This window comes from Nicotiana tabacum, chromosome 21, assembly GCF_000715075.1.
Source record: "Nicotiana tabacum cultivar K326 chromosome 21, ASM71507v2, whole genome shotgun sequence".
Lineage (NCBI taxonomy): Eukaryota > Viridiplantae > Streptophyta > Magnoliopsida > Solanales > Solanaceae > Nicotiana > Nicotiana tabacum.
In genome coordinates this window covers 71,439,212-71,460,786 of record NC_134100.1, presented here as the reverse complement: position 1 = coordinate 71,460,786, position 21,575 = coordinate 71,439,212, and the positions used below count along the sequence as shown (strand labels likewise).

General features: G+C 37.4%; 1 protein-coding gene across 2 annotated transcripts; it reads right to left on the bottom strand.

Moving 5' to 3' along the window:
- Window positions 1-28: 28 nt before the first annotated feature.
- On the bottom strand, window positions 29-20,381 carry LOC107784029 (ubiquitin carboxyl-terminal hydrolase 14-like). 2 transcript variants are annotated; one of them, XM_075241984.1, is made up of 20 exons: window positions 20,146-20,381; window positions 18,986-19,157; window positions 18,785-18,897; window positions 18,341-18,677; window positions 12,182-12,276; window positions 10,856-10,989; window positions 10,729-10,785; window positions 10,518-10,595; window positions 8,690-8,744; window positions 8,585-8,617; window positions 7,663-7,737; window positions 7,067-7,265; window positions 6,935-6,992; window positions 6,742-6,864; window positions 6,363-6,451; window positions 6,170-6,259; window positions 1,775-1,945; window positions 1,575-1,693; window positions 1,340-1,466; window positions 29-458 (listed from the first exon to the last, which is right to left on the bottom strand). In XM_075241984.1, the coding sequence occupies exons 1-20, from the start codon at window positions 20,239-20,241 to the stop codon at window positions 280-282; spliced, it is 2,400 nt and encodes a 799-aa protein (XP_075098085.1). In that variant the 5' UTR covers window positions 20,242-20,381; the 3' UTR covers window positions 29-279. The 2 variants fall into 2 exon arrangements, with proteins under 2 accessions (XP_075098085.1, XP_075098086.1); XM_075241985.1 differs by lacking the exon at window positions 18,986-19,157 and having other exon boundaries at window positions 20,146-20,268.
- Window positions 20,382-21,575: the final 1,194 nt, after the last annotated feature.

Below are 21,575 nucleotides of genomic sequence, written 5' to 3'. Positions count from 1 at the left end.
AAGCCTCAGATCAAGGGAGAGGAAAAGATAAAGTAAAAAGGCATAGAACAGAATTAAATAAACCAGAAGAAGATCAAAATTCAAAATTTTCCACAAATATGGATGGATAATACTTCAAAATCCAGCGAATGATCAAAGTTCAGCTAATGAAATGATGCATGATCGGCATATCTGCACTAATTGTCGTATGTATTCAATCTGCTGGCAACAATTCCATCAATTTACCTGGTCCTCCGCCCTGTATCTCAACATTCATCTAACCTGCCCTGATCTCCATCTTTAACTCTCCAGTCTTTCAAAGAAGTACAAGTATCCCATGTCGAGAGGCGGATTTTTTGAAATCCCAACCTTTTCATCATTAAAAATCACCCATCTACCATCCTTGAGAATATGAGCTACATAATGGCCACAATGGGTAGAGGTGCCTATGTGGCTCACCAATCCAAGGAGCCTGTATCCTGTTTATTCAAAGCAAACTTTGTCAAATAACCAAGTAGCAAGAAATTACCTGAGATAGAAGCAAATATTTCACCAGTATGGATGAGTGATATGCATCATTTGGACCAAGAATATGATTAGCATTTCCCAGTATTCAATTTTCTAACAACCGAAATCTAGTTGTGAAACTCGGTAGATAATTGCCATGCCCCTCTACCCTTCTCCACTTAAATACCAGACTTGGTTCCTAGCAAGATTCGAGTGTGACGTGCGTCTACCACACATCTATTGTCATACTACATTTAGTATTGAACCAAAGCCCTGGGGGAAATATATTACGTATTATCCAACACTCAAACAGCTTATGCAAGCAGAACTAGGTGTTTTGCCTCAAATCTACAGCCTTAAGCCCTTAACTTGCTAAAGTCTTCTTGGACCATGCTCAGGAACATTCTCTGGTATTTGCAATTGGTCCAAACAAAAAGTCATGGGATCAAAGAAAGAGGACAGTCTCGATTGATCGCTCAGTCGAAAAGATTCCCATAAATGTGAACTCTTCTAATCCAATACTGAAAAGTTGTATCATGAAAAGCCAAGCACCTCCCCTCCAAAAGACTAGAAACAGCAAAATTTGTACACAAAGGGCAACCACATGTGAGTTGAGTTTAGATGCAAAGGAAAATTTCACAGTAGAAAAAACAATCTGTATACGTAATCCAAGACCAGGTGATTGACTATTATTACCAAATAAGTTCCTAGGCTCCTCAGTTAAACTACGAAAACATAAATAGGAATAGAAAACAAAAGGGCGCTCCTAGGCTCGCTTGTGTATTTTGTGCAAACATGTTAGATCTAAGTAAAATTATACGGCAACTAATAGAAGCAGGGATGGGGAACTAACTTCCTCCTCCATCAGGCAGCAAGGTATCGACCGCAGCTCCACCACTAGTTGTAACATCCATATCTGATGCAGCAGAAGCACTAGGATTACTAAATATCCATTCAGCTGCTTGCTCAACATTACCACCCTGGAAACACAAACAATAACAGGGAAAAAAGATGAGACATAGTAATTGCAACACTTAATAAAAGAGCCTAGCATATAGCTTCTGAAAATCTTTGGAATTGAGACTTACTGATGCCTTCAGCGCCCTACAAGCAAGTTCCTCTTCAAAACCAAAGGAAACCAATGTATCAATTTTTGATCGATCAATATGTGGAGTTTGTACATCTTGGGATATTGGAGAATCAATATCTGGAAAGAACATAAAAAGCAATATTCTCATCATCTAGAAACTTCAAAAGCTTGAGCAACTAAAATAGACTCTAACAGCACCTGGATCATTCATGTGAGCAAGCAACCAGTTCATTGCTTCCTCAACTCCACAGTTGGAAGTATTGATTGCAGCCTTCTGACAATGCAGATAATTAAATCCCATTGAAACAAGTTGTGCAACAATAACCTCATCAGCCAAAAGCTTCGGAGATTCCTCACCATCTCCAGCAGCTGTCCACATGGATCACGAATGAGGTTTATTGAATACCCAGAAATTTTTAACACAAGAGTCGGAACATTCAGAACATATATAGACTTGGCATACAAGTAGGGAAATACATTCAGCGTGATGTACAATTGTCATTCACAAAAACAGAAACGCTAACAAGCTGATGACAAAATGTCTTACTAGAACGGGTATAAATATGTCTTGGGGCATGAGAATCAAAAATTATAAAAGCTTCAGAAAAGTTACCAATTATCAGGGAATTGATTAAATGGTGATCAGAATGTTTCAATTTCAAATGGCAAATCATTGAGGTATTTAGAATCTGTTTCTATCCCTATGTATATGCAATGATATTTTATCACAACTCCCAACAATGAAACAACAAGAACACATAGGATATTGATGTTCGGCTAAAAAATGCATATATTTAACCATTGTTGCCTCACATTCTAATATAATACTTTTAATCGTCTTTTGAGTATTAATTACATTACTTTGTGCTTAATATTATATTTTAACTGTGCAGGAATAAAGCGATGTGAAGATGAAGAGATTTGGAGCAAAGTTGAATAAAACGCGGAAGAAAAAAAAAAGAAAATTAAAAGAATAAAAAAAAGGAGGGACACCCTTTAGGTTGTCCCCCCAATGGAAGAAGAGTAAGCTATGGAATGCAAAGCAAAACGCAGCAAAGAAGGATTGCAAAACGTTATTGGTTTCTGCGTCAGGGCCAGCGCTAGGCGCTGGTATGGATGTTGGAGGCGGGATTTTTCCTATTTCGCACGGGACAAGGTTATTTCGGTCCTATACGGCCCCAACTTGTATAAAGGGGGTTCTAAACCTATTTTGGAGGGGAGAACGTTTTTGAAAGGAACTTTTGACGAAGGGAAAGCACAAAGCTGCTGTGGAGGCTGGGTTTCATCTTTTCTTCCACCAAAACTTAGTAATTTTTATGTTTCTTTATATGATTTGTCGTTTGGCTATCATGTCTATGTAGAGCTAAACTTCACATTCTAGGGTTGTGGTTCTGTCATGATCTCTGTTTTAAAAGGCGTTTCTGGGGTGAGCCCCCGGGCGAGGCGTACCAAAAACGCCCCGGGGCGATAGTGTGGGGCGAAAGTCTCAAAAGGCGTACGCCTCGCAATTCGGGGCGTTCGAGGCGCGTTTTTTTAGTAAGGAGTAAGCCCCAGAGACTTTTTTAAATTAAAACAAAATTTGTTGAATTAGTCCTTCATATAATACCCAAATTCTCAAAAGTCAGTTTGTTAATTACTCAAAAGGTTTAAAAAGGAACTCAAAAGTATTAAATTTAAAAGTAAAGACCTTTTTATTGATTTAAGCCCTAATTCATGATTTTCCCAATTTTTTATCTTGTCCGCTAGTCTGCTAATATCTCCCAAAAGCAACGAATATTTAATTTTTTTTACAAATATAAAGAGAACTTCATTCTTCTTCATAGCAGCAAATTCAAAGTTCAAATTGCAGGTTAATCATCCTTTTTGTTCCTCCATATAGAAAACTTTATTCTTTTAGACTCAAATTACTTATGCTTGTAAGTAACGTATAATAGATTATTTTGATTAGTTTTTTGTGGGGATGGAGCACACATATATATAGTTTTCTTCAATTTTTATGCAATTTTACATGTTTATAAATATTTACTGTCATTATATTATTTTATAAAATATTAAAAATTAAATACCTATGGGGCTTACGCTTCGCTCCTCGGGGCTTACGCCCCGCTGAGGCATATGTAAAAAGCCTCGCCTTACGCCCACGCCTTTTAAAACACTGGTCATGACTATTGTTATTCGGATATTGATTTTGATTTCTTATTTATCATATTGGTTTATTTATTCAATCTTGCGCTTAATGATTTGATTGCTTGATCTTCAATTAAGTACTATCTACGAATCTAGAGTTGAACTCGAAAGTGAGAATTCTAGGTTGCATATAGGATTGAGTAGAGCAAGTTCTTGAACCCAGGCATCAGAGAACGGATTCGCGGATAGGATAGACATATACCTAATTGTCTTGCTTGGTTGATGTACAGGAATTATAAATGTGTTCTTGCTAGTTCTAACTTCATAGACATATAGGCGTTAGTTAGCTTGAATAGGCGAGTAAGAACTCGACAAATTCTTATGAGCAATATTAACCCTGTCAACCAATAAGCTAGATGAATTAGTTAGTCAATTCAATTGAAGAATACAATAGGAATATTAGATAGCCCATAACTCGGGATCGTTTTCATTACATTGATAACATAAAAATTTGTTCTTCCTTTGTTCAGAGTTCATTATTTATTTTCTTTTTAGTTTAATTACTTTAGCATCACTACTTTTGGGTTCAATTCTTGTTTAGCTAATTGGAATAGCTTAATTTAGTTGATAGTTGATAACAAGTTCTCGTGGGTTCGACACTCTATCTTATCACTTTATTACTTGACGACCGCGTATACTTGCGTGTGCGTTTGGCCGCAACAAGTTTTTGGCACCGTTGTCGGGGACTTAGTTATTGATTGTTTATCTAAGTTAAGTGTGATGTACAATTGTCATTCACAAAAACAGAAACACTAACAAGCTGATGACAAAATGTCTTACTAGAACGGGTATAAATATGTCTTGGGGCATGAGAATCAAAAATTATAAAAGCTTCAGAAAAGTTACCAATTATCAGGGAATTGATTAAATGGTGATCAGAATGTTTCAATTTCAAATGGCAAATCATTGAGGTATTTAGAGTCTGTTTCTATCCCTATGTATATGCAATAATATTTTATCACAACTCCCAACAATGAAACAACAAGAACACATAGGATATGACTTTCAAACCAACTATAAAATATTTGAACTAGAATTAACTGACTGGCAAAACAATTCAGTGTAAAAATAACAAATCCAGAGATAACCACAGTAGAATATGCCTTTCAAAATAAAGGACATGAAATTTTGTTTTTCTTGTTAGAACTTTTAGACAACAACAAAAAAAAAAAAAAACAAAAAAAAAAACAGTAGTTTCCCACAAGTGGGTCTTGTTAGAACTTTTAGAGTTATAAAATATATTTTTTTGAATTTTCCAACTTTTTTCGAGTTACTGAAATACTTGAATTTAGTATTTACACTGGGTATCTATACTTTGGGTCAAGAACTCACAAGGTGAAATCTACTATTAATTTACTCAACAGACATGTTGATTTAGAGAACAATCCACCAACTTGGTTAAGAGCAACCACACTGCAATGCTAATAAAAGCAAAAAATAGTCTAATGTTTTTCTACAAGGTGTGAAGGGAGAACTTATTTGTACTTTTTAAATTTATTTGTACATTTTATTTTAATTTGTACTTCATATTTTTATTTGTAATTTATATTTTTATTGTTATCGTTATTGTACGTATTGTTTTTATTTTTAGTTTGTATAATGTTGGCCTGGGATGAATTTAAATGGAGAAACATGGTCAGCGAGGATTAATACAGTTGAGCACAACTCATTTAGAACTGAGGCATAGTTGTTTGTTGTTGGTTTGCAAAGGGAGAAGAACTTAGTAATGAGAGATTGAAACAATCGCGCTTAACTGCAGTCTAAGAACAGGAATACAAACTTTGAACACTAATGAATCAATAAAACATGTGGGCGAGGAAGTCTTCCACTTGGTAACCTATCAGCCAGGGTACTTGCAAGGGGACCAATGTTTTTTTACCAGAAAGAACTCATCCAATCACTTTCCTTCAAGTTGATTCAATCAGAAGCCAGTATAACCACTTTAACACACTTCTTCTCGCTCACAAGAGGCAATGACCTCAACATCGAAATAGAGGCATGACAGAAAAGATGTAAAGCAAAGCAAGGCTCCTAACAAAACTCAAAAAGTCAAAGCAATCTGCTCAGCAGAGCAGTAGACCAATCGCTCCCGTAGAATGGATAAATGAAACTATGAGTAAATTCTTTTGATATCATCACAAACCTAGCTATTTCACCTACAGTTCTGATCTATGACTTTCCATCTTCTTCTGTCACATGCAATATTTTCTGAAGGGACCTGGGGTTTTGAAGGAGTATGAATATAAATTCTTGCAAAGCATGACTGGCATAAAAAGGTAGGCAAGACAAGGTATATGGTCAAACTCACATTAGCCAAGCACACATTTATACATAGTCACATGACATTATTTGACATATATGAAGTAGAAAATTATCAAAATTATATCAGTGACAAGGTAATCATACCAGTCTCAGGTAATAGCTCTTCCCTGGGTTGAAGACCATTACTGCGCATATTACTTATGTCAATGATGTCAGGGACATCTACATAGACATCTGCATATCAACCACCCCAAAAAATAAGAGTAACAATTAACAGGAGAATTTAAAGCAATAGACTCCATCAGAAATATACAAAGCTATAGAAAAAGCAACATACCGAGTTTCTTTGGCACCCAGCCTTCCTCCATGACGAATTTTCGCATGTGCAAGACCAGATAATCAGGAAAGGAAGTCAAACCTGCAGTTCTATTAGGAAAGAAAATAGGAGATGTCAGGTAGAAGGATGAGCAAATAGAGAAAGGTGCTTATTACAGGACATCATGTTCTTGCTAGGCATCGATCATTTCCTCACTAATTGTAACCAATTATTCAAGTTGTGAGAAACTGAAGAAGACAACATACTAGGCAATAGCAATAATATTTTTATAGCCTACTGCAAACAAAAAAGTAATTGCGAGGCGAAATAAATAGTAGCAGCCTGCAAGCGAAGTAGACAAAATAGAATAAAGGACTTTAAGGGACGTCAGAAAACTTACTTGATTGCAGTTGTCCTAGCCTTTAAAGCCGTGCTGTAAAAATCATGCACCTCCTCAGGAGCTGAAAAACAATCCAGGCAATCCTTTAATGGAACCCTTGGGCGGACAATTTCATCTGTAGACCTACAAAAGCTATACATTTACCAAGAAAGTAGAAGAAATGGAAGTGTGTAGCAGACCAGCCGAAACTCACACGTCCTTTCCTTTTGCATCTCTCTCAGCCTTTAACTTTTGAAAGTCTGCTAGCTCTCCTAGAATACCATACCAAATGAATTATAAGATAGAAGCGCAGGCAGGGGAAATATAAAGTACGACAAAAACTCACTTTTGTTTACCGCCTTTTCTAAAGGAATATTAAGAGAAAGAATATAATCTTTCCTCCCGTTGTAGGCCACTTTTCCTGAGGGACATTGGAGGCGTTCTTCAATTCCAAACTTGAAGCTCCTTGAAGGATCAAAATTAGGGTTCCCGATGTTCATCCGATCAACTTGATCAATGAAATGTAGGACAAACTCTAATGCATCCTAGACATAAGCTAACATCAATAAATGTACTGATGACAATAGCCATGATAATGACAACAAACCAGAACGAACATAGATGAAAAAGTACAGAAAGACAAAAACTAGTGAGCTTCAAGGGAAATGAAAAAAAAACACGACGTGTGAGCATGAAATCAGTTATAAAACATCAGTGGGAGGTGAAACAGTTATGGAATAAAACAAAGTTGTTATAAGAACCAGCCCAGATACACACTTCATTACCTCAACAGGAAAGAGCTATATTGGATGTTTCGTGGCTTGAGATGTAAAAAAAATAAAACATAATAGATTTCAGGATTTTATTAGTAGCGAACAGCATTATCATGTTTTAGGTTATCTCAAATGGAAACATCTAATGCTTGAATTAGATTCCAGATACCTGTTGTCTCATAGTAGAAAATTCAGGGTGGCTAGCAGCAATAACTGACTTGAACATGCGGGGATGGATTCCCTCCTGTTTTTGAAAGTTAAGAAAAACAAAGGATTTATAAAAAGTTGGGAGAGAAAGAGGGGTAAAAAATACAATGTCAAGCACACAACCTGATTTAATAGGTAAATCATTCGGCCCAAAGTAAGGCTAGAAATGCCTCACACCATGAGAGGAATGTAAAAGCCCTCTATCTAAAGCTTTAGAAGATCATTGTGAAAGCTAGATTAAAAGCATCTAAAGTTTCAACTTTTAAAGCTCACATATATTATATAACAAATCGCAGTTACTCATGTTATAGAAAGAGCACTCCCCCAACCCCAAATTATAAGCATTCGCAATACCCATTCGACAAGAGTGGGTTGCTCTAGTGGTGAGCACCCTCCACTTCCAACCAAGAAGTTGTGAGTTCGAGTCACCCCAAGAGCAAGGTGGGAGTTCTTGGAGGGAGGGAGCCGAGGGTCTATTGGAAATAACCTTTTTCCTCCAGGGTAGGGGTAAGGTCTGCGTACACACTACACACTACACACTACCCTCCCCAGACCCCACTAGTGGGATTATATTGGGTTGTTATTGTTGTTGTTGTTGTTGCAATACATGCCCGATAAAGAATTAGAAACTTAGAAAACAATTTTGGCTAACACCAGGGAAAGCTTTCCATGAACCAGATGCAACCATTTTTTACCACAATCCTATTTTATTTACGAGCTTCGTCATCATGTTAACTTCAGAGCAGCATAAATCCTACCACATGCCAGTAAATTTCCATCAAAATATTTGATTAGCCTAATAAAAGCTATGGAGTGAGCTAAGATTATGTATATTACATGCAAACCAAAAGAAAACATGAACTTCTTCATATATGAAAGTTTACCAGTGAACTTGGAGCATTTGACTTGTCATCATCCTGAATCACAAAAAATAATTGTTATCCACCAAGAAGGCAATGCACAAAGAAATAATTTTTCCAGACACATACCTCCAGAATAGGAACAGAATATTTTCCAGAAAGCAAGCCATGAGCTAACTTTGTTCTGCCAAAATCAGTGTAATGTGTCAACAAGTTAAGGGCACACACAAAGAAATCATAAAAAGCAAAGCAATATTCATCATATCTGCAAATTGGAGAATGAAAAGCGCTCCGCTACAGGCGCTCAGTATTTATTATCGTAGAAAATTCAGAAAATTAAAAAATTCTAACACAACAGAAGTAATTGTCCTGGTAGAGCATAGATTGGACTCACAGGATACAAACTCAGGATATTCCCCGAATTCCCCCCTGCCCACAAAAGAAAGGTAAATATAACAAAAAAGAATAACTAAGAACGAACCATCTATCAAGTAAGAAATAAACCTTGTATCAAGCAAAAGCATCTAGCAATGGTAATGCAAGTCAGGCTATAACAACTTTTTATAAATGTGGTATTTCGGTCAGCTTGCATGCACCTCCACTAATTCTATGGGGTACTTGCTACCTCCCACCAAGCACAGGTACCAAGTAGCCCTGTCTACCAAGTCTTGAACAGATAGGAAAAAATCACCGAGTGTTTTTGCCTCGGCTGGAATTTGAACCTGAGACCTCATGGTTCTCAACTCACTTCATTGACCATTATGCCACACCCTTGGGTGCAAATTCTTTTAAAATATTTACTTTCTTATAGAAAGTACAAATTATATGATATAATTGACATTTTTCCATTCCACATTTTATTGGTTTTACCTCTTCCATCAAGCTTTACTTATTAAAAAAAATGGACATTATTTCATTCCACTGATGGTTATACACGATTAATAAATGTGTTGCTTCATATGACTTTGCCTCCACTAAGTTAGGTTTCTAAATTCTCCGTAGTTGATATGTACATTTGTCTTTGATAGGTAACACATATGTTAACATTATCTACATTGTTAAAGGTTTCCTAACCTAAACATTCGAGGACGAGCTTTAGAACTATTCATGTCATACCTTATTCTCCATGCCTGTGTTGCTAAACCTTAGCATGTTTTGAGGTTCCTTTTTTTTTTATGATCGTGATATTCGGGTCAGCTCGCGCGCACCTCGACTAATTCCATGGAATACCTGCCACCTCTCACCAGCAGCAGGTACCAGGTAACTTTATCCACCAAGGCCTGGACAAATAGGAAGAAATCACTAGTGATTTTGCCTCCGTTGGGATTTGAACCCGAGAGCTCATGGTTCTCACTCACTTCATTAACCACTAGGTCGTAAGAGTGAGGAATAAAATCAGTAAATTGAGGCTAAAGGAGTTCAACCTTGGAAACTCTAGCTAAAAATGTATAATTGGCAAGGACAAGATTGAAGAAGCTCCATTTAGAACCTAATATTTTGGTAACCCTAATAAGAATTACGGCTCACTACAAAATGAGCACGAAAAGAAGCTTCGTGTATATTACAAAGATCAGTCAGAAATTCATTTCACAAATTTACATCTTGTTCATTCACTTGCCCATAACAAGGTGGGTGGTTATTATTTTTTGATGAAAACAAGGTGGGTGGTTATCATTCATTTAAAGGAAGATTCTTGCCTGAGAATAAGAATGTTCTCCACAGGTTTCCTAGATTGTTAACTACATGAGTCTGAGAAAGGACATGATTCAGTTTGAACATATACAGTCTACATAGTGGTTACTGGTTAGCTTCCAAACATAATACGAAATATAAGCATAACTTAGTAAAAGCGTAACGAAGATGATGTCATTTGTTAAGCAGTGCAGACCACCTAAGAAATCTCGTTGGTTGAGAACTAATGGTGAACCAGAAAAATGAACAAATGCAAGTTACTCACAGCTGCATGTTAAGGTCTACAGTAGGATCAGCAGGAGCCACACTGAAAGCTGCTTTGAGACTTTGCTCCACATAGTACCTGTGGGGTATTGCACATCAGATGATAAGACCCAAATAAGAAGGGAAATGCTAAAACTACAAAGTAGAATTACGTGGAAACGAACTTCAATGCCATTTAACATCGAAGACATTTATCACAATAATAATCTCACCGTGAACAGAAGGGACGCATTGAGAACACAACCTGCATTGTCGCGGCCAAGTAGCAACTGAAAAAGAATAAAATGAGACAAGACTTCTGAAAATAAACATAAACAACGGCTACTTTGGCCAACTCACCTATTACCCAAATTGACTAGTCCAGTATAACCAGGTCCAAAAAGTGGTTCAACATCTTGACCAGTTTCTTGAATACGATTCCAGTCATAATTAATATTTTGGTCAAGTTCTCTTTCAGCAGTAGTCATTTCCGTCTGAAAATATTATTAATCAAAAGAACAATGTTAAACCACACTATCAATAAGAAGAAGAATTGGAGCAATCGTAGCTTTGCATCAGTAACAGCAGTGTTTTAAAAGGCGTGGGCGTAAGGCGAGGCGTTTTACATATGCCTCAGCGAGGCGTAATCCCTATAGGTATTTAATTTTTAATATTTTATAAAATAGGATAATTATAGTAAATACTTATAAACGTGTAAAATTGCATAAAAATTGAAAAAACTATAAATATGTGAAAGCTCTATCCCCATAAAAAACTAGTTAAAATAATATATATTATACGCTACTTACAAGCACAAGTAACTTGAGTCGAAAAGAATAAGGTTTTCTACATGTACGAACAAAAAGGATGACTACCTGCAACTTGAACTTTGAACTTGTTGCTATGATGGAGAATGGAGTTCTCTTTGTATTTGTAAAAAATAAATTGAATATTCGTTACTTTTGGGAGATATTAGCAAACTAGCGGACAGGATAAAGAATTGGGAAAGACCATAAATTAGGGCTTCAATCAATAAAAAAGGTCTTGACTTTTAAATTTAATACATTTCAGTTTCTTTTTAAAACTTTTGAGTAATTACAAGCTGATTTTTGAGAATTTCGGTATTATATGACGGACTTATTCAACAAATTTTGTTTTAATTTGAAAAAGTTTTTGGGGCTTACGCCTCACTACAAAAAAGCGCCTCAAACGTTCGGGAGTACGCCCCGAATTGCTGGGCGTACGTCTCCTGAGACTTTCGCCCCACAACATCGCCTCGGCATTTTTGGTGCGCCTCGCCCCGAAAACACCTTTTAAAACACTGAGTAACAGCACAATATGCTAGTGCCGGAAACCTTTATGCATACAACGACTATAGCTCCAGAGGAGAATTCTAAGTAAACTTGAAACGACAAAGAGAACAAACTTTGTTACAGGGGAAAAGAATCAAAGAAATTTACGGACAGGAAAAATAATCATTAGTAAGCAAAAGATTATCATTGTCTTAGTTGGCAACTTGGTAGATTAGGTATGCATATGAGTTAAGCCACCTCAGACACTACTGGAGTTGAGTTTAGTCGAAGGCCCAATTAAGATGGCTATTCCACACGGAAGCTTGATACGTAGCGAAACTAATTAATACGCGTTATACACACTTTTATAAGAGTGAATACAGCAGCTGCTAACCTTTTGCAACGATGAGAAGTCGATACCAAAATGTGCCAGATGCTGTCCTAAAAGTGGGTCAAGAACACTTTCATCCTCTGGGTAGGAGAAAACATCTGAGCTGCCAAACTTTGCAACTGGTTAGTATTAACTCAAGCCAAATGACATTTAAGCATGGTAAAATGAGGGGACATCATTGATGTAGTAAAGAATCCAGCATAGTTGAGTAGCATAGTTGAGTTACAGGGCCATATTCACAACCATGATATTTATCATACTAATGAAGGACATGTCCATCCAAAGCGTATATATGGCAATTTAATAATTGTTCTAAGGTTGAGAACTTGAGGTCTCAGGTTCAAATCCCAACAGAGACAAAAACACTAGGTGTTTTCTTTCCATCTGTCCAGTCTTCATAGATAGAGTTATCTGGTACATGTTGCTGGTTAGAGGTAACAAGTATCCCGTGGAATTAGTCGAGATGCGCACAAGCTGGCCAGGACATCACGGTTATAAAAAAAATACTCTAAGGTAAACAAGCAAGAAATCTACTTGATTCTAGAGTGGAGAAACCGAAGAACTTGTAAAGATATAGAACCACAACACAATCGTGTCATTCTAACATTAATGTGTTTCTATTTCCATAAATAGCCTCTCTATCTTCTCAAAGCGGGAGTAAGGTCTGCGTACACACTACTCTCCTCATACCCCACTTGTGGGATTACACTATGTGAGAAGGCACAGGAGAAAATATGTTATTGATATTGGATAATAAATACAATACAAGAGGTCCTTATTTATAGTTATACACTACAAGGAGATATTACTTCTCTTCCAATGTGGGACAAAACTACACTATACATATTTGAAAACTAACACTCTCCCTCAAGCCGGTGCATACACATCATATGTACCGAGCTTGTTACACATGTAACTAATACGAGAGCCAGTAAGAGACTTAGTGAAAATATCTGCTAGTTGATCATTCGACTTTACAAACTTTGTAACAATATCTCCTGAAAGTATTTTTCTCTGACAAAGTGACAGTCGATCTCAATGTGTTTAAGTCCTCTCATGGAACACCGGATTTGACGCAATATGAAGAGCAGCTTGGTTATCACACACTAGTTCCATCTTGCTGATTTCTCTGAACTTTAACTCCTTGAGCAACTGCTTGACCCAAACTAAGTCACACGTCGCCATAGCCATGGCCCGATATTCGGCTTCGACGCTAGATCGAGCAACTACATTCTGTTTCTTGCTCTTCCACGAGACCAAATTACCTCCTACTAGAACACAATATCCAGACGTAAAACGTCTACCAAAAGGTGATCTTACCCAATCAGCATCTGTATACCCAACAATCTGCTTGTGGCCTCGATCCTCGAATAGTAATCATTTGCCTGGAGCTGACTTTATATACCGAAGAATGCGAACAACTGCATCCCAGTGACTATCACAGGGAGAATCCATAGACTGACTTACAACACTCACCGGAAAAGAAATGTCAAGTCTAGTCACTGTGAGGTAATTCAATTTGCCAACCAACCTCCTATATCTCGTAGGGTCTCTAAGAAGCTTAGCATTCGGATCCATAAGAGAGTCAATAGGTCTGCAACCCATCATTCCAGTCTCCTCAAGAATGTCTAAGGCATACTTCCGCTGTGAAATAACAATACCTGAGCTAGACTGAGCGATCTCAATACCTAGAAAATACTTCAATCTGCCCAGATCCTTAGTCTTGAAGTGCTGAAAGAGATGTTGCTTCAGATTAGTAATATCATCCTGATCATTACCAGTAATAACAATATCATCAACATAAACCACTAGATAAATACACATATTAAGAGCAGAATGTCGATAAAACACAGAGTGATCAGCCTCACTACGAGTCATGCAGAACTCCTGAATAATTGTATTGAACTTACCAAACCAAGCTTGAGGGGACTGTTTCAAACCATATAGCGACCTGCGCAATCTGCACACACAACCATTAAACTCCCCATGAGCAACAAAACCAGGTGGTTGCTCCATATAAACTTCTTCCTCAAGATCACCGTGGAGAAAAACATTCTTAATGTCTAACTGATAAAGAGGCCAATGATGTACAACAGCCATGGACAAAAAAAGACGAACAGATGCTACTTTAGCCACGGGAGAGAAAGTATCACTATAATCAAGCCCAAAAATCTGAGTATATCCTTTTGCAACAAGACAAGCCTTAAGCAGATCAACCTGGTCATCCGGGCCGACTTTGACTGCATAAACCCAATGACAACCAACAATAGACTTACCTGCAGGAAGAGGGACAAGCTCCCAAGTGCCACTCGCATGTAAAGCAGACATCTCGCCAATCATAGCATGTCGCCATCCTGGATGAGATAGTGCCTCACCTGTAGACTTAGGGATAGAAACAGTGGACAAAGAAGATATAAAGGCATAATGAGGTGACGACACACGATGATAACTTAAACCGACATAGTGGGGATTAGGATTAAGTATGGATCGTACACCTTTGCAGAGTGCAATTGGTTGACTAAGAGAAGACAAGTCCCCAGTAGGTGCAGAATCTGATGCGGGGCGTGAATCACCTGGGCCTGATGCTGGATGTGGACGACGATGATAAGTCAAGAGTGGTGGAGCTGCAGAAGGTTGAACTGGATTATGTGGAGGAACTGGAGCTATAGGCGGTGGAGCTATAATCAGAGCTGTAGGTGGTATAACCGGAGCTATAGGTGGTGGAGCTACAACTGGAGCTGTAGGTGGTGGAGCTGGAGTGACTGAATCTCCAAAAGATGAAACTGGTAGTACCTCAGAAATATCTAAGTGATGACCTGAACCTATGAAGTATGATTGGGTTTCAAAGAAGGTAACATCAGCGGACATAAGGTACCGCTGGAGGTCAGGAGCGTAGCATCGACACCCCTTTTGTGTTCTCGAGAAACCCAAAAATATGCACTTAAGAGCACGAGGAGCTAACTTATTTGCTCCTGGAGTAAGGTTATGGACAAAACAAATGCTTCCAAAGATACGAGGTGGAAGAGAGAACAAAGGTAAGTGGAGAAACATGACAGAGAATGGAACTTGGTTCTGGATAGCTGAAGATGGCATATGATTAATAAGATAGCAAGATATAAGAACTGCATCTTCCCAAAAACGCAACGGAGCATGAGATTGTATAAGTAGGGTACGAGCAGTTTCAATAAGATTTCTATTCTTTCTTTTAGCTGCCCTATTTTGTTGAGATGTGTACGGACAAGATGTTTGATGAATAATCCCATGAGATTTCATAAACTGCTGAAATGGGGAAGACAAATACTCTCGGGCATTATCACTACGAAATGTGCGAATAGAAACCCCAAATTGATTTTGAATTTCAGCATGGAAGGTCTGGAAAATAGAAAACAACTCAGATCGAATTTTTATTAAAAATATCCAAGTGCACCTGGAATAGTCATCAATAAAACTGACAAAGTAGCGGAATCCCAAGGTGGAACTGACCCGACTAGGACCCCAAACATCTGAATGGACTAAAGTAAAAGGTGACTCTACTCGATTCTCAAGACGCCGAGGGAAATGGGAGCGGGTATGCTTACCGAGCTGACATGACTCACACTCTAGAGCTGATAAGTGAGATAAACCAGATACCATTTTCTGAAGTTTTGATGTCCCAACTGTTTATGTGATACATCTGGTGAATCAGTAACAGGACAAGTTGTAGAAGGAAGACAAGATGTGAGTCCATGTGATTTAGCAAGGATAAGGTAATAAAGTCCGTTTGATTCACGCCCGGTACCAATGATCCGCCCCGTACTGCGTTCCTGTATAAAAACATGGTCATCAAGAAATAAAACAACGCATTTAAGTGATTTGGCTAAGCGACTAACAACTATGAGATTAAAAGGACTATTGGGAACATAAAGGACCGAATCTAAAGGTAAGGAAGGAAGTGGGCTTGCTTGACCTATTGCAGTTGCCATGGTTTGAGACCCATTGGCCATTGTGACTTTTGGAAGAGATTGAGAATACGAAATAGTAGTGAAAAGAGATTTGTTACCAGAAATATGATCTGATGCACCTGAATCAATGACCCAAGACTCAGAGGATGAAGATTGGGAAAAACAAGTCACGTTATTACCTATTTGAACAACAGAAGCTATCTCAGAAGATGTCTGCTTACATGCTTTATACTGAAGGAACTCAATATACTCTGCTAAAGAAACCATCCGACTATTCAAAGCATCCGTTCCCATGTCGCTACAATTTGTAGTAGTAGGGTTAACTTTAAATGATGGAAATAAGTAACTCCTGTGAGAAAACTGAAGAAACAGCTTGAAAAACATTATTTACAGCAGGAAAACAGAACATTGTTCTGTGCCGGAAACACTCTAGCTCGCCGGAAAATTCCAAAGTTGTCGGAATTTGTCGTAATAGGATGGATAGACTCGGAATTCCTTTGCGAGCAAGCAGTCCTGAAGAAATGTTTTCAAAATATGGCCGGAAGGTCACTGTTCACGCCGGAAAAATATAAAAGTGGTCGGAATTTGATTTGAATTAGATGGGTAGACTCGGAATTTTGAAGAGAGCACACTGTCCTGAAGAAGCTTCGCAAAACAATGGCCGGAAAGTGGCCGGAACCCCGGCGCGTGGAGGAGCGTGGCGGCTTTTCTACCGGATAAAATTTCAGGGATTGGTCGTCGGAGGGTGATCTACCTCGTGGTGGTGTTGGTTTTAGCACAACACTGACAGAAAGTGACTTTCACTTAGACAAGCCTTAGGTCACCGGAAAAATTGCACGATGACTAAGTTCTTTCTTCCCGGTTAACGCTGGAATGACGCACATCGATCTTTTCTCACTAATGCTCCGATACCATGTGAGAAGGCACGGGAGAAAATATGTTATTGATATTGGATGATAAATACAATACAAGAGGTCCCTATTTATAGCTATACACTACAAGGAGATAAGACACTAGATTTGTTGTTGTTGTTGTTGTATTCCCACAAACCATGGCATATTGAAAGATACAGGAATTAGCCACTCTACATGAACTTTGTGCCCACTCTATTTTTGGTTCAACAAGATATAGGACGATATTCTGATACTCTTCAATTCTACTTCTCTGAATTGACATTGCTCATTGTAAAGGTAGGCATGGCCAAGAAAATGATCAAAACAAAGAAAAGACAACTTTTTGATAAGGAACAAGAAAGAGAATTTCAGACTACAAAACCACTGGACCCCACTTCCAATATCTAGGGAACTCAAATGACTACCATGCCACTGAGTCAATTCTTTAAAATCCAGAGCCTGTTAGTTTTTGGTTACTAAGTGAACGAATTTTAGAAGCCTCTCACGAAACCAAACTGAAATTTCGTAAAACTTAAATCAAAATCAAAAAATGACCAAAATCAAACAGTTCAGGTAGCCTTTCCTTACTATCCAAAACGATTGACATATTTGAAGAGTAAGTTACATCTCCCTCATCCTGAACTAAGACTTGAAAGATACAAAGCTTAAGTTGACTGAACACAAAGAAAATAGTAGTTCGGTAATCCATAAGGCAGAATGGCAGATCTGCATTACAAATGATTGCTGTGCTTAGAAATAAACCAGTAATACTCGACTATGAAAAAATCAAGACTTGATCTACACAAGAAAATTCAAAACGGAAAGGAGCTGAGCCGCAAGTTCTGATAACCAACTTCTGATCATTTATATATAAGATGGCATTACTTGTTTCTCCATTACAGAGTTACCAGTACTCTGTGGCAGTATGAAAGGACTCAGAGGGACAATGCCTAGGAAAACTGCTGAGTTGTTACTTGTTAGCACGTTGGAATGATCCAGGTAACATTGAGAGACATAAGAGATGATGGAGAATTATCCCTTCATGTATCTGGTGGACAATATGGAGGGAGAGAAATTCAAGGTGTTTTGAAGATGTAGCTAACTCTGAACAGAAGATCAAGATGAACTTTCGTGTAAAGAGGCCCTAGTAGAAGATGTATAATCAGTAGTTGACATCATTGGGTCCTTGTAACTATTGCAGGACTAGGTTTTTGCTTTTGGGGGGCTCCTATAACTATGTTTCTCTCACAATCTTTGTGCTAAGGGCTACTCTTTTGATTATTTATATAAAATCTGCTACCTTCTTCAAAACAAAAAGATGGCATTACCTGCCCCCTCCAAATCAGCAGTTATGGTCCCTAGCTTTACGGCAAGGGGGTAACCAGCTTCTTTGTAATGGTCAATGGCATGGTCATTACCACCAGTTCCATCCCAATTTCTCCTACCACAAAGGATAGATCCATCGGTTAGATTCAGCCAGAGATTTTCGGTCTTGTCACACTTGGCACATTTCCAACCCCTTGGAGAAACAACAACACCATTGTCGAGCTGCTGCAGATCCATGGCATATTTACTGACAAGCTTCTTGTCAGCAGTCCATGAAGCAACTTGCTCTTTCCTTTCAGCAGCTTCAGCCATTAAAGTAGCATCAACAGCCAACCTCACCTGCAAGTTGGAATGATATGGAAGTAAAAATGTTAAAACCATATTTAGTGTATAGCATACTCTATAAAAATGGATCGCTTCAGAAAGAATTTAATTGCAAAAGGTACCTTCTCAGGTAACTCCACAAAAGGGAAAGGAAGGTTTACGTAATCCGGCAATATAACAATTTCATAGCTTTCTTCATACTGGGGATCACTATTATCAAACCCTCCATCAATACCTGGAAACGGAAAGACATAACCAAATTATACATCAGAGTTTGTGTGGTAAGGTGCATTCAACTCATATGACTTATAAATTTTTATTGCCTATAGCCAAAAGCGTGGGTCTTTTTGATGGTCTATCTTCAGCAATTGTCTTCTTTGTTTGCTTTATGTGCAAATAAACTGGGTTCCCAGTCTTCTCGTAGTTCCAACCTACATAATCCCTTCCAAACGCAAGAAAGGTGTTCATATCAACAAACAGCCCGCCCTCGGATTTCTGACAAATGTTGCATCAGAAAAATCACAATCGTAACAAAATCAATACTAATAGCTTAACAAAGTTTCAATAGCGGATTATATATTTTCCAACTGAAAACGGTAACGAATTCAAACATTAAAGATCAACAACAACAACTACTACTACAGTGTAATCCCACAAGTGTGTCTAAGGAGGGTAGTATGTATGTTGACCTTACACCCACCTTGGCAAGGTAGAGAGGCTGTTTTCGAGAGGCCCTCGACTCATAAAAAGCATAGTCACAATATAATTGAAAAGAAATATTAAAGACCAAAGCAAAGAATCCAATGTTGGCATTATACCTATTTAACTGCCCTAGTAGCTTAGCCAAGCAAAGTATTTTAACAGTACTCCCTCTGTCCAAAATGTTTGGCATTTTAGCTTCTCGATATCAAATCAAGTGAATTTTGACCAAAATGTTAAAGAGTATAATTTCTATGCAAAAGGTGTAAAATATCCTTACACAATCATGTCATTTATTAGGTAATTAGACGTAAATCTCTTGATAAGCATTAATTGATAATCTGTTAAAAATGGTAACTAGTTTGCTATCACAAGTTAAAATTCACTGGTAGTGTAAAAGAACTACCGTATCAGCGTATATAACTTAAATCCTATTTGAGATATATCTTTTACCATTTTCGATATGAAGAGAACGGCAACTTATAGTACATTTCCTACAGTTTCAGAATAACTGGAGTTCAATTTTTTAACGCAAAAATGAATTAATATAGTCCAGTTTAACTCCAAAGATTAGTCATAAACCCTAGCAGACAAATGATAAACCCTACAAGGTTAAACAATCAAATAGCAGAAGCCAGTAACAATCATCAAAATTTAGGCAGACGATTCAAACTAAACTCTAAAAGCAAAAGAAACAATCTCCAGCAAAGAAACAAATGAAATGAAGTAGAATCAGAGAGAGAGAAATGCTCGAAGAGTAAAAACAAGTAGTTAGAAAGATTACGGGAGTATCAAAAGAAATGCAGCATTCGTGCTTGTAGATACGAGTTGTTGGTTCAGGAATTCGAACACGAGCGAGGTTCGATCGAAGGAGCTCCATTTGAATCAAACGCGAACTCAATGCGTATGAGATTACTTCGATAAAAGATTTAGCGACAGAGTGTAGTTATGTAGCACGCTTTCTATGCTTCTGCAAGACCCCAAGTCTTCTCACTTTCATCACTTCTTATAATCAGTCAGATGGAGGTTCTTATATACGATGGTTTGGTTGCATAGGGAAAAAATCCATATCAAATTACACATAACTAATACTCATGTAACAGGACATTTTCGCGTTTGGTACGAATTAAAATATTTTTCAAAAAATATTTTCCTATTTTTTCATATTTGGTTGGCTTAAATATTTTGAAAAATATTTTACTCATCAACTCATTTCATTTTAAAAGATTCTTTTTCAACCTTCTCTGCCATATTCCCCTTCCGCACCAACTCCCCCAATCCCTCCCCCACCTACCCACTCCCAACCCACCCCAACCCCGTCATTCTACCCCACCTACACCAAATATTATTAATATTAATTTCTTTTCATGTCATAGATAGAGTATTTTTTTTATTACAACAAATGAGTATTTTTCTTTCGCTCACCAACCAAACAATGGAAAATAAATCATAAACTCACTCATTTCCATTAAAATATTTTTTAGGAAAACATTTTTCATGGAAAATATTTTCCTTCATACCAAACAAACCCTTAAACTGATTGAGAATAAAGATTTATTTTCCATAGAAAATATTTTCCTATAAATTGTTTTCATGGAAAATGGGTGTTTTATCACTTATTTTTCCTTGTTTGGTGGGTGAATGAAAACTTTTTCAGGAAAAATATTTTCTAGTATTTGGTTAGAGAGTAAATTTTTTTTATGCTACTCTCTTCACCCCCTTTCCCCAAGTCCCTAATTTTCCTTCCTCCCCTCTCCCCTCCCCCCCAAATAACCAACGTTTTCATAACTCTATTTTGTTCAAAAATTTAATTATTCTTCTAAAAATTCACACTAACCCAAATAAACTAGTGTGTTGCTTTACTTTTTTAGGCAAAAATAACGTTAAAATTTGTGTTCCATAACTAAAAAGAAAATAGTTCTTTTTGGTTGAAAAATAAAGTACTCTTTCTACAATATGAAAATAAAGTATTCGTTTTATTGAAATAAAAGAAAATACTTTTTCTACATCATGAAAAAAAATATATACTCATTTTATTGAAATAAAAAAAATATATATTTATATCATAAAAAAAAATACTCATTGGTTGAAATGAAAAAATAAATCTATCAATAACATTAAAAGAAAGTACTATTAATAATAATTTTATTTAGTATGGGGTGGGTAGGTAGGGATGGAGTAGTGGTTGGGGTGGGGTTGGGTGGGTGGGATTGG

Coding starts and splice junctions, on each gene's coding strand:
- LOC107784029 (XM_075241984.1), bottom strand. CDS start 20,241: ATGGAGCTCCTTCGATCGAACCTCGCTCGTGTTCGAATTCCTGAACCA. Junction 6,993..7,066: donor AGAAAAGGCGGTAAACAAAA/GTGAGTTTTTGT, acceptor ATGGTATTCTAG/GAGAGCTAGCAGACTTTCAA. Junction 6,865..6,934: donor GATGCAAAAGGAAAGGACGT/GTGAGTTTCGGC, acceptor TAGCTTTTGTAG/GTCTACAGATGAAATTGTCC.